The sequence below is a fragment of the Mesoplodon mirus genome, assembly GCF_964341445.2.
Source record: "Mesoplodon mirus genome assembly, chromosome: 9".
Lineage (NCBI taxonomy): Eukaryota > Metazoa > Chordata > Mammalia > Artiodactyla > Ziphiidae > Mesoplodon > Mesoplodon mirus.
In genome coordinates this window covers 64462782-64476679 of record NC_138985.1, presented here as the reverse complement: position 1 = coordinate 64476679, position 13898 = coordinate 64462782, and the positions used below count along the sequence as shown (strand labels likewise).

Here is a 13898-nt window from a genome sequence, read left to right as displayed (position 1 = left end):
GGAAGCCCTAAAATGCTTTTTAATACACAGTGTTAAGAACACTTAGAGGAGTGTTGAAATAAGATGTGCTATATCTACTGCGCTGATTCAAGTGGTTTGAAGGTGGCATAATGTCACTGGTGAGTCTCTGACACAAAGCCAGCCATGAGGCACCCAGGAGTCCTCACAGCTGGCTTCACCATGGGGATACCACCAGTCCTGATCATGAGGGAGCCACTTCATCTGTCTTGAATTTAGCCTTATGGGCTAGATAGTTGATTCTTTAAATATACCTGAGAATGGATGAGCCTCTCAGGGACATAATCACACTAGCTAAGGTTATAAGAGACATATGTAAACCAGAATGCTACTATATGCCTTTAGCATGAAAAGTAGACCTGCCATGGGGACCAGATGCCTTTGGTCAGCCTGACCAGTGATGCTTTCCCCATAGGCTACTTAGGAAGACAGAATTGTAGTCATCACATAAGTGTACAGTGAGAAGGAGAGGTGGCTATTTAATTCAGTGTGGCAGGCTGTCCACTGCCACAGAAGTGAAAAGGGTTTTGACCGGGGCCTTCCTTTCCTGACCAGCAGGAGAAACATCAATTCAGCCTCCCCCACTCCCTCTCTCGCCCCTGTTGGTTATGCTGGCCTGGCGACCCGTTGTGCATGAAGGCTTTCTAATTTAACGCATCTAAAGAGAGTGCCAGAGCATTTATTCTGTTTCATGCTGGTACCTGCCAGTCTGGCTCCTTCCGCTTCTGACCCAGGAGATGTTCTGTTACAGAGACAGCATGACTCTACCCTTGTCTATTTAGGTGTAGGTGATGGGCTTCCGCTTTCAGAATTTGGGGCTTCTTTGCTTTCTTGTATCTCTCTACAATAAGTAGAGCTTGCTGAATGACTAATATAATAAACTGAACAGGACCCCGAATTAAGATTTTGGGGTGGAATTTTATTCTAAGGAGGACATTGATGGAAATCATATCTCCAAGTAAAAGGACCTGGAAAGAAACAAAGCTAACTCAGCTTTTCTACTGAGTTTTCTAGACAGCAGGGTCAGGTGATTTGGAAAGTGATGTCTATCCCTTTCCTCCAAGCCCTTAGGTTTTGTGGCTTGTGGTTTTGGTGGGTATGGGGATGTTTGGAGTCGTCGGTGATCAAGGAAGTTGAAGTAAGTACTACTGCGCAGAGTTCAGCTATGTGGAAGCTTGCCCCCTTTACCTTGTATCTCATGTAGAAGACCCAAAAATGCAGGAGCAAAATGACTCGTGCAGTCAGAAACGAGAGAAAGCATTTGCTGTTCAAGTTTTCCTCCTAACAATTAACTAGTATTATGCTTTCAGGGTGCTTTATGCTTTTCAAACTTGTGCAGGACCTTATTTGATCTTCACAATACCCCTGTGTGGCAAGTGGGGTGAGGATCAGTTACAGGTGAGGAAACTGACGCCTAGGCCCATCAGCACCTTCCAGTGGCCCTCAGCTGCACCCTCTGTTTCTATTCCAGCATCCTGTCTCCCTCACCTTTTTTTGGTGTCTCTTGTGTGGGTTTAGTGCTTAGAGCTGCCGGAGTCATCAGCTGCCGATGTGAAAACAGCCTTTTGTACACTGTTCAGACTATGGGATTTTGCCTCTCATTGTCACATAAACCTTTCATCCTCCAAACTCACGTAGGACTTTGTTCTCAACTCCCATTGTGGGCTGGGCAGTGGCCTTTGTGAACAAGGAATATTCAGGAATCAATCATAAACATTCCCGTCATATGTGCTAACCTCTGACTGTTCCACCTTCTCAGGGGAGGAGTTTCCTTTTTTTCCAAGGGAATCCAGAAGGAAAGGACTTCCTTTCCCTTGTCAGGGACCGAGGATCCTGCCGGTAGTTTCTTCTTCCTTGGTTCTCGGGCAGCCTGGGTGGAGCTTCATCAGGGACTGGACGGGTCAGAAAACTCATTTCAGTTTGCTTTGCTTCTTTGTTTTGTACCTTTGGGAACAAAAGTACAAAAGTTGGTGTCTATAAAGGATAAGCAGTTAAGCTATTGTCTAAAAGGGGCTTTTCCTAATTACCTGGAACTTCAGTTGTCAGGTCACTGTTCAAGCCCTTTTCACCATTTACCCACCCAGCCACTACTGTTGAGTTTCTGACAGAAAAGCTGAGCAGTTATTGAGTTACTAAAAGGTAAGAGATTCAATTGAAGCCTTTTATCTTTTGCTTCATGGGTTCAGCCCTTCTTCCTTTTCTGTTACTCATCAGAACTCTGAACGAACATTATTCTTGGCTGGATTTAAAAATACCATACTTATCACTCCCCGCCCCCACTGTTGCACACCCACATCACCCGTCTGAATAGTTCTTTCATGTACTAGTAGTCAGGGTTATTTACTTCTGATTAAAGTGGCAGCTTGTTTAAAGACATTATCAGGGGAAATTCAAGCTGTTCAAATAAAATAAGCAGTAAATCAACTGTAAGGTGACTAAACCAGTACTTCTGCATTTCTAGGTCAAGTCATTATTTAATGTAGTTTTTGGTTTTTTTTTTTTTTAAAGAAACCATGTATTTATCAAATAAATGCTTAACTCTGAACTTAGGGAAAGAGAAAATAATTGGCAACTGTATTTTCCCCAAAATCAGGCCAGTATCCTTGGCATCCTCCTTAATAGCTTTCTCTTATAATCCACGTCCTATTCATCAGCAAATCCTAGGATCTTCCTTCCAAAACCAGCCATTTTCACTGCCACCCCACTGGTGCTGGCCACCAAGCCCAAGCCATCGGCATCAATGACTGGGCTTGTTGCGATAGACTCATCAACTGGTCCCTTGTTTCCATAGCCAATTCTGCACTCAGCAGCCAGAGTGATTGCTCTCACGATTTTCCCAGGCACTTGGAATCAAATTCCAAGTCCTGGCTATGGCCCACAAAGCCCTGCAAGATGCCACCCCCAGATATCATGCCTCCTCCCACTTTGACTCATTTAGCTTTAGCCATGCTGGCCTTTTTTTTTTTCTTTTTTTTTTGTCTGTGGTACACGGGCCTCTCACTGCTGTGGCCTCTCCCGTTGCGGAACACAGGCTCCGGATGCACAGACTCAGCGGCCATGGCTCACGGGCCCAGCCGCTCCGCGGCATGTGGGATCCTCCCGGACCGGGGCACGAGCCTGTGTCCCCTGCATTGGCAGGCGGACTCTCAACCACTGCGCCACCAGGGAAGCCCCATGCTGGCCTTTTTGCTTCTCCTAAAATATATCGGGCATTTGTCAGCCCTGGGTTGTGGCTGTGTCCTCTGACCTGGACATACTTCCCTCAGCTATCTGTGTAGTTAACTGCCTTATTTCTCTTAGTCTCAGAGGTTTCTATCACAGAGTCCTGCCCCTACCACCCTGTCTGATATGATACTTCCACTCACCATCTGCCATCCTCCATCCTCATCCTTGCTTTATTCTCCTTTACTACTGACAAATTATGTGCTTATTTGTTTAATAGTCTGACTCACCCACTTCTGCACTAAAATGTCAACTCCAGGAGGGTAAAGATTTTTGTTTCTTTTGTTTCTCATTGTATCTGCAGTGACTAAGACATCACAGGCAATCAGCAAATGTTTGATGAATTCCTTGGTCCCCTCTGTGGGTGATTTTTGACTTGCCACTTGTTCTCTTTTCCACGAGCAGCGCTTCATGGTTAGAGACCCGTCCAGAACTAGGAGGACTCTATAGTTATGTCTCTGGACAGCTGCAGAATTGATGTATTTAAGGGTTTATTTTTCTAAATCTGAAGAAGAAAAACCTACAAAATACACACATATTGAAATGCACTCTTGACCCATATTCTCCTCTCCTTACCACCCACTTCATATAAAGCACATTCTCAAAGCATAAATCACAAATGATTAGGTCAGGGTGAAGAAAGACCTCAGATATACAAATAACTTACAAGAATTCTTAACTACCATGGGAACTCATTGACTTTGGGATTGTAGAAAAAAGATACATATAAATATTTGCACAATAAAAACCATGTAAACTAATTTCCTGAATGTTTGAGATTCCTTACCAGTCAGAAATTGCTCTTATTTGATTGGAATAGAGAGGAAGTGATGGAGAGAGATACTAAAGAGCTAGTCTAAAGTGGCTTTAGCTAGCAGGCTAACAGACAGTGTCTACTGCGGGGCTGAATCAGTTCAGACTCAAAATCTAGTGCCTTTCTATGCCTGGGTTACAATGTAATGAGAAGAGAAGCTCAACCAAATCCCGTACTAGCAAACACAGGTTCAATTGTGCACATTCTCTATTCCAGTAGATTTTAGAGAGATTACCGTCAACAAAGATTAAATGATTAACTGTGAATTACCCCTTTCCATGGGTATTAAAATTAATCAAAGACTTAACAGAATCTTCTCCAGTCGGCTGGTATCCACTGCCGCCTCTGATGCTAGGATTCAAAGAAAACAGATGTTAGAGTGATAGCATTTTGAAGCCAGAGGGATTCTCAGACCTCATTTTACAAAGAAATAAATGAGAGAGAGGTTGGAAAGGTCAGACTCAGATGATTCCTTCTCCAAGTATCCATGAGATGGGACCTTAATGGTGTGCCGAGGCTCTGGGGAGGGACCAGAGCCCAACTTTGAGAGCAGTCATTGAGGAGCAGCTGAGGCATCGCAGGAAACAGCATTGGATTTGAAGTCAGAGGACCTGGGTTTAAAACACTACCCTCATCACTGATTAACTGTGTAACACTGGGCAGGCTCTTCACTGGAAAGAACCCGTTTCCTAATTAATAAAATAAGGGTAGTGAAGGCACAAGGTGACCGTGAGAGCTAAGTGGAAATACCACTCATGACAAAAAGTTAAAATTTAATCTCTGCTTACTCCATACCAGCATATGATCCTGGCACTTTCCATGTGTTATCTTTTTGGGTTTGCAAAGTCAGTGGTACTAGCCCTATTTTGCAGATGAGGTAATTGGGGCCCAGAGGGTTTTTAAAACACACTCAAGGTCATACAGCTAGTAGATGATATTGCACAGTTAGGTTCTAGATCTGTGGGACTCCAGAAGCTCTCCCTCACTCTCTGACACTCATGCGGCACATGGCAGAGGCTTCAGAAATGTTTCATGAATAAATAACCTGTTGTAAGGAAATATATCAAAGAAAAATAAGGCATCAATTTAATTTCCCTGGAAAGCTCTGTAAACTTCTGAAAAGCTATGTGCACCAAATAAATCACTCCCAAAGGCCTTTTTAAGCCAGAAAGAAAGAAGCGAAATCACTGATATTTCAATGTTGAGACTAATGCATTCAGAAAACATCCCTTGGACCCCATCTAAAGGCACTTTGTTAAGCATTGATTCATTAACCTGACACAATCATTTTAAAAGGTCAAATTAGCATTTTATGGGACATATGTATACTTTATGGTATGATAGGCTTTATTTTATAATTCATATGGACAGTATATTTATCCTTGTGTTATGGGATTTTAAATTATTACAGAAGAGTTTATAGTTTTTATATATTGTATTTTGCTTTGATGTTTATATTTAGCCAGACTTATAAAATGCCAAATTCTTGATAAAGGCTGTGATCTTTACATTTTTTACTACATAATTTCTGTGGGAATGAATATGATCTACTTTATAATAATCTACTTTAAAACATGCCTACATTATGGGGCAGGGGAACATTCCATAGCTCCTCTCCCCTCCACTGGGGGGTGGATAGGGCAGGTTGAGTGAAGAAGTGAGGGGTTGGTATTGTGTTGCCCTAGTTTAGTTTTATATGATCCTGAGGTTTAAAAGTTAACTCCACTGTTTTTGTTGAGAGCTAGTGGGAAAAGAAGGGAAAACAGGGGTGTAGCGGTTTGTGATATAAAGTATCTTCAGGGGGTTGGGTTGAAAAAGAAGACAATGAAGGAAAGCAGAGAGTTGCATTTTAGGAGTGAGGTTTCTAAGTCAGTGTTTGAGCTGAAAAGCCCATAGGCACGGGGAGGGGGCTCACATTCTCAAGAGGCCTCTGAGAATTAAGACCATCAAGGGACGGTAAATGTGCACTTCCCACCTCATATTGGATCTGGGATTTATGTTCATCAAGACCTGAAAGATGCCTGCCCTGTTGGCATCTTTGTCCCTACTTTTCTCCGATCCAGGCTGGTACCATTGCACTCTCATCAGTTGAACGTGTGTGTGGCGTGACTCACGATTATCCTGTCCCTGCCGTTCTCCACCTGGAGGAGGGCCACAGAAGTGGTTCTTAAACTGTTCCGTGTTCACTGCAGTCCAGGGTCCAGAGCAAGGCGAGTGGTTGTGGATTGGTCATCCCCACTTCCTGCCACACCTGTTCACCTCAAACCGGGCTCTGAGTATATTGAGTTCTTCATAAAATATGTTTGAAAACAGGGTGTGGCTGCTTAAGGATCTTTTGTGTGTGAAACTTTTTTGAAAACCATCTGTAAACCAAAAATGCTGGGTTTCACCTCTACTTCTTCCCTATCAGTGTGTTTGGGAAACATTACTGTTACTTAGTCTTTCTAGTTTCAGCCTCTTCATGTGTAATATGATGGCTTTGGCCCAAATGCCCTAAGTGTAAGATACCTTTGCTAAGAACCAGCTAAGTCAGAGAAATTTCTGTAAACGCCACTAGCAGCATTCCTCTGGTTTTACTAATACCGAATTATGATAACAGCACATATACTGCTCTCGTGCCTTGCATGTTACTGAGATAATGAGGAAATTAACTGAGGAGTCATTTTCTCTTTAGCTTCTTCATTAGTGAATAAAGCAGAAGTAATGGCCTCAGTGATAAAAGGCAGGGAAATGAGCTACTGTCTCTGTTACACGGGACTCTCTTTTCTAGAATGTAATTGCATATTTACTCAAGATATTTTTATGAACAAAGAATGAACAAAAATTTTTTCTTAGCAGTTGACTAACATTTCTTCCATAATTGTTTAGCTCTTTTTTTTTTATAAAAACATTCTTTTTAAAAAAAAACTATCTTGGATTCGTCTTCTCATCAGTGATTTAAAAAGTGGCTGGACTATGTGATGCAGAGTTTTCAAAAGAGTAAAATCTGCTGAGCCAAAGAGCATTTGTGTGTTGCTTAGGAATATTTACGTAACATTTAAAAGGTTCTACTACTTGACATCTTAATTAAAACATTTGTGGGTACTTTCAGAATAGCACTGATTTTGACCTTGGTAGCTAATGTCAGATTAGATGATTTATAAGTGGGCAGCGCTTGCATCTCTGCTTTTGTTTTCATGTCTTTCAAAACACGTCTCTACCCTCATCACTCATCACTTGGCTGCTTTTTCCCCAGGCTTCTGGAGGCTTCCATTCACAGGGATTTCCTGACAAATTTGAGCAAGACAGAGCTGACTATGTCAGGAGCACCCTCCTGAGGACAGACTTATTGAAGGGAAACTAAACAAGTTTCCATTCAGTTAAGACGCTGCAATTTTATTACATCTCAGTGCAAGGGAGAAAGAATGGATTTCATGAGACACAAAAGTTAATTTTTTGTTTTTTCGCCTTTGTTTCCATCAGGTCAGCCACCATCCACCTATTTCTGCATGTCACGCTGAGTCTGGAAATTTTGTTTTCTGGCAAGGTAATGTGCTCATATATTTGACTTCTGTCATTTTGTGTAATGGTATAATTTATTTTATTCAGGAACTACTGTAAATGCTTGTTAAGATCAAAAGTGGGCCCTGCCCGTGAGCCGTGGCTGCTGGGCCTGCGCGTCCGGAGTCTGTGCTCCGCAACGGGAGAGGCCACAACAGTGAGAGGCCCACGTACCACCAAAAAAAAAAAAAAAAAAAGTGGGCCCTGGACTTGGGCCTTATTGGAAGAAACTGTACCACTTGATGTTCTTGCCTCTCACCTCTGAATAATAACTGCCATTTGTCGACTTCATAATTCAAGATTCTGGAGGATAATTTAGTTGTTCTCTTCCTTAAAAATCCTCAGTCTTTGTCTGGGCCACCACCATTGTTTATTGCTATAATTTTTCCTTTATCGCATTCCATGGTGCATTCCATGGCCATTTGAAATGCCTCATGTATTTCAAGACATTAAATATTTACAGTTATTTATCAGATTCTAGACAGCAGAGGGTTCTTTTGCCTTTGAAAGCTTTAAATTTTATTTCTGAAATTTTACGTTGCTGACTTTTTTTCAGTTTGGGGTTGTTCCTGTATTCAGTTCATTATATTTTGAATTTGGGAAGGGATGGCTTGCTCTGAAGAATAAATAAGGCTGCAAATATTTCCTAAATGGATTAATTAATTTTGTTAAATTATTTATTCCAAAATCAGAAGGTGCTATAGAAAGAAAATTTGAGCATCCCAGGTTTTTGAACAATGAGCACGTCAGTTTATTTATTTATTTATTTATTTATTTTTAAATTTATTTTTGTTTTACATGTCAGTTTTTTAAAAGATTTTTCTCTGCTAACTGGTTAACACCTGATTTGCCACACTGCCTTTTTTTTTTTTTTTTTTTTGCGGTACGCGGGCCTCTCACTGTTGTGGCCTCTCCCGTTGTGGAGCACAGGCTCAGGACGCGCAGGCTCAGCGGCCACGGCTCACAGGCCTAGCCGCTCAGCGGCATGTGGGATTCTTCCCGGACCAGGGCACGAACCCGTGACACCTGCATCGGCAGGCGGACTCTCAACCACTGCGCCACCAGGGAAGCCCCACACTGCCTTTTTTTAATGCATCTATAAAATTTAAAAGATAAGAAAGAGTATTTTGTGAAAAAATTTCCTTCCCCCATTCCAGTTCGTAGCCATCCAGTTTCTCTCTCTGGACGCAATATTACCAGTTTAGGTTACAAGTACCATGGTTTCCTTTCTGAGTCTTTGCTACTAAAGTTTAAAATTGAAGCTTGACTGGAGACTTCTCTTTCACCGAAACCCTCTGGAAATAATTCCCATAAGATCTCTAACCTCCTAACTGCTGTGTCATTGACCTTGTTAGCACTTTATTATTTTTTTTTTAAGTTAGGTATTAGGTAATGGGAGGGGTCTTCTTCAAGTACGTCCTGTGTGCTCCTTACATCAGTCAGAGTTTTCTCCTCCACTCCCTTTGCTTCTTCTTCATTAGCTTCTTCCTGGGCAATCCCATGTCTCCATAAGCCCACGACTGCCAAATCTTGCTTTTTTTAATCCACTTTGACATTTTTCTGCCTTTTGATTAGGTTGTTTAGATCACTTACATTTATTGTGATTATCAACATAGTTGGATTTAAATCCGGCCTCTTGTTATTTGTTTTCTGTTTGTTGCATCTGTTCTTTGTTCCTCTTTTCTTCTTTTTTTACGTTCTTTTGGATTAATTATTTTCTGTGATTCCATTGTATATCCTTTGTTGCCTTATTAGCTGTACTTCTTTGTTTCATTTTTTAGTTGTTACTTTAAGATTCATATTGTATATCTTTAACATATCACAGTCTCTTTTCAAGTGATATTATGCTACTTAACATATAGCAAAGGAAGCTTACAAAAGTGTACTTCTATTTCCCCTTCCCCAACCTTTGCTATTGTGGACAAACATTTTACTTACATATGTTATAAACCCTGTCATACATTGTTACTAATTTGCTTTAAACAACCAATTATCTTTTGGGGGGTAATAGCTTATTGAGATATAATTCATATGCTATACAACTCACCTAATTAAAAGGTACAAGTCAGTGGTTTTTCATATATTCACAGAGCTGTACGATCATCACTACAATCAATTTTAGAACATTTTCATCACTCCAAAAAGAAACCTCTTTTCCCACCTTTTAATGGCTCCCCACCCCCACCCCCCCGCCTTCCAATTTCTGTCAAGCTCTTCCATCCTTAGGCAACCACTGATATTCTTTCTGTCCCTATGGGTTTGCCTAGTCTGGACATGTCATATAAATAGAATCATGTAATATGTGCCCAGGAGCTTCCTGGTCCCAGCCCACCTCTCTCCTGGACCACAGCCATGACCCCCTACTGTCCTCCCTGCATTCACCTTTGCTCCCCTATGGTCTGTGTATTGTCACCCAGCAGCCAGAGGGATCGTCTGCCTCTGCCCTTCTTCTTCTATTCCCTGTCTCCCTGATGGCACTACCATTCATGCAAGTTGGAAGAATCTGAGGTCATCCACAAATTCTCCCCGTCTTTCACAATCTGCATCTAATTTGTCACCCAGTTTTATCTCTGCTTCTTTAATGGTTCCAGGATCATTCCCTTCTACTCCATCCCTACCGCCCCTGTCCTGGTTCACTTCATCCTCATTTATCCCTTGAGCATACAGGTCACCTGCTTCTCATCTCTCCTGTTCCTGTTCCATTCTCCATACTGCTGCCAATTATGTTGGCAAAGTCTGTATCTCATCACATCAATTCTCTGTCTAAACAAAACCTTATTTCCCCCAGTGCACCCAAATCAGACTTCTTAGCCAAGCTTGTAGAGCCTGCTGTTTTTTGCACTCAAGCTGTTTTTCTACTCTTCTCTCTAAACAGTCTGAGACCCAGAGGACAGAACCACACCCTGTTCTCTCGTGTCTTCTCATGTCTTCTGCCTTAAACTGCTTTTTCTCTACCTAGTGAACTGTTTATTCTTCAAGCCCAGTTTAAGCGGCCCCTTTAGACAAGCCTCTTCTGATGCCTTCCCCAAGCATGTTGGGCTTTCCTTCTCTGGTTCCATTTCACCTTACAACATACCCAGTTATGGCCCGTGCCTCTCTGGGGGGCCTTACTTGTTTTCACTTCTGTATGCCTTTCCCACTGTGAGTTCTTCCAAGGGAGGGACTTTATAATTTTAGTTTCTCTGATTCTGTTCCAGATACTCAGTTGCTACTTATATTGAATAATAATGAATTTTATTATGAAGAGATTGTCCTATATTGTGATTGATCATTTATCCAGTCTAAGAACGCTTTGATCTACCTAGCTCTCCTGCTAAATATGTAATATTTGGTATTATTTCATTTCAGACATGAGATGGAAGAACAAATTCTGGGGCAAATCCATGGAAATTGTTCCCATTGGCACAACCCATGTGACTCTGCCAGCGTAAGTTCTCCTTCTATGGTTAGGAACTTTATAGAATTTAGGGCCAAGGTTTAGGAACAGGATGCCCATTGTCCCCCGTGGTGCTGAGTGTGTTTTTTTCTGTTAATGTGTTTGACAGTAGCTTCAAATGTTCTTCATTTTGACAGTCTCACATTTTTGTTCTCTCTAATGGAAATGCTTCCTAGACAGCAAAGTTCCCGAGTAGGGGCTTTAAAAAATACATTTCTACTTTCTAACACAATTAAGAATGATAATATTTCTTTAGCACTGTTGTCCTGCCTCACTGTCAAAAAATTTTTTTAAGAAAGCTATGGCCTTGATCTTCAGGGATTATTGATACTTATTCATAAAGCAAAATGGTAATCATTATGGCCTCTGGAACTGGGCTACTGGGACTCATGTGCTCACACCACTACTTACTAGTTGCAAATCCTTGGGCAGGTTACTTAACCTTTCTGATCACCAGTTCTCTCATCTATGAAACAGGGATAATGAACCATCTACTTCATAAGACTGTTGTGAAGGTTAAGCAGTTACGGAAAGCACTTAAAATAGTAATTGGCACATATTACGTGTCATTTAAGTGTTTGGTCTTGTTACCATTATCCTCATAATTATTATTTAACTCCATAAGTCATATCTGAATACCTTCTCATTGTAAAAGGTTTAAGATATATGTATCTTAAGATTAATGTGTAAAACATATATGTGTGTGTGTATGTATACAGACACACCTCAGAGATATTGCGGGTTTGGTTCTAGACCACTGCAATAAAGCAAATATTACAATATAGTGAGCCACATGAAATTTTTGGTTTCCCATTGCTTATGAAAGTTATGTTTTATATACTTCACAGACATGAAGGGAGCAAATGCTGTTGGAAAAATGCTGCCAATAGACTTGCTCTACACAGGGTTGCCACAGACCTTCAACTTGTAAAGAACACAATAAAGCGAGATCTGCCTGTATACATATGTCCCTAAATATACACACCTACACGTGTATATACATAAGTATATATGTGCATGTGTGTGCCTGTATGTACACATTCATGTGTGTGCACATATATGTATGTGTGTAGAGAGCACACTGTGGAAAACCCCTCTACCCTCCCCTTGCCACTCTCCTTTCATAGTTTGGTGACTTTCGACACATCTCCTCTGGCAAAGGACAGAGTGGGTAGTTCCAGGAGACCCCCAGCTTCTAGTGGAGCCTCTGGCAGCCTCCAGGGTCTGACCTTCACCCACCTCCCAGCCTCCTGAGAGGGTGAAAGCTCTTAGACTGCCCAGCACGGCTCAATCGGTGTTGGTTCCATTAATGAAGGAATGAGTAATTCATTACAGGACTTGTTTTTTAAATAGCAGTGCTTGTTTGCATTTGCTGCTGGCTGCTCTGGTAGTTGTTACTTTCACTTCTTCTTCCTTTAGTTTTGGAGATCATTTTGAGTGGAACAAAGTGACCTCTTGCATCCATAACATCTTAAGTGGGCAGAGGTGGATCGAGCACTATGGAGAGATTGTTATCAAGAACCTGAATGATGATTCCTGCCACTGCAAAGTGAACTTTATAAAGGTAACCTGGGTGGCCTGTGAGCTGTGGCGCTGGACAGGCCTCAGCAGAGCTGGGCCTCAGGGCACAGGGTGTCTTGGGAAGTTTGTCACCTTCACTTTTGTTCCAGTAGACAAGCAATGCCAGGTGCTCCCTGGTCCCAGCCCCACCTCTCTCACCTGGACCAGGGCCATGGCCCCTCCTGGCCTCCTTCCTTCCACCTTTACTCCCCTATGGTCTGTCTTCAGTGTGGCAGCCAGAGGGACCCTGTTGAAACATGTCATCATGTTACAGTACGGATGAGCCTTGAACACATTATGCTAAGTGAAATAAGCCAGACACAAAAGGACAGATATGATTCCATTTATATAAGGTACCTGGAGCAGCCAAATCCATAAAGACAAAGTAGAATGGTGGTTGCCAAGGGCTGGGGACTGGAGGGAATGGGAAGTCATTACTTAATGGGTATAGAGTTTCAGTTTGGGAAGATGAAAAGTTCTGGAGATAATAAGGCAGTGGTTACACAACATTGTGAATGTACTTAAAGCCACTCCATTATACACTTAGAAATGGTTAAAACAATAAATATTATGTTATATATGTTTAACCACAATTTTTAAAAATGCAAGTCATGCCATTTTTGACCAAAATTCTCTGACAATTTCCATCTTTCTCAGAGCAGAAGCCTGCATCCTTCCAATGGCCCATGAGACCCTACAGAGTCTGCACTCCTCACCCCCACCACCCCTCACTCACACACACACACACACACACACACCACCCTCATTCCTCTCCAACCTCAACTCCTGCCACCCCTTGTTCCCTTTCTTGCTCACCATCCTCGAGCTGCACTGTCCTTCTTTTTCTCTCTCCATTTCCTTCTGCTCGGGCCCCTCTCCCCAGATCCTTCCATCCACCTTGTTAGTCACCCTCTATCATACTCCATTTTCTTCAAAGTGTTCATTACCATCTGCAGGTAGCTTGCTCGCTGTTACTTTACTTGCTTCTTTTCTGTTCCCCACACCCTCCTTGCCATTCCTGACTCCAGAAAAGCAGAAGCCTGGTCTGTCTTGCCCACTGCTGTGGCCAATGCCTGGCAGTGGTGCCCGGCACACAGCAGAGGCTCATGGACATTCACAGATTCTCCTGGGGCAGAGAGCCTGGAATAGTCTGCTTACCTTTCCAGCTTTCCAAATTCCTTGACTTGAGCCCTCTCCCCAACTTCTCTTCCTCCTGAAATTTCCTCATGTCCTTAAAATTCTCATGTTACAAAATGGCCTTCAAGTGCTACCCTCCTCAAGGAATACTTGCATTTAATTAAGATCAAA

The 13898-nt window shown here is 42.1% G+C and overlaps 2 protein-coding genes across 6 annotated transcripts in view; both read left to right on the top strand.

The window, feature by feature from the left end:
* Positions 1–7780, top strand: part of LOC309810144 (uncharacterized protein) — a 184409-nt gene extending 176629 nt beyond the window's left edge. The window contains exon 2 of the mRNA XM_082631949.1: positions 7721–7780. The gene's annotated coding sequence lies outside the window, so the exon portion shown is untranslated. The remainder of the gene's footprint in view (positions 1–7720) is intronic.
* Positions 1–13898, top strand: part of OSBPL3 (oxysterol binding protein like 3) — a 200992-nt gene that overhangs the window by 176942 nt on the left and 10152 nt on the right. For all 5 annotated transcript variants that reach the window (XM_082631947.1, XM_082631943.1, XM_082631946.1 and 2 more), the window contains 3 exons: positions 7517–7580; positions 10943–11021; positions 12450–12594. In XM_082631947.1, the coding sequence (XP_082488073.1) occupies positions 7517–7580; positions 10943–11021; positions 12450–12594 (288 nt within the window). The remainder of the gene's footprint in view (positions 1–7516; positions 7581–10942; positions 11022–12449; positions 12595–13898) is intronic.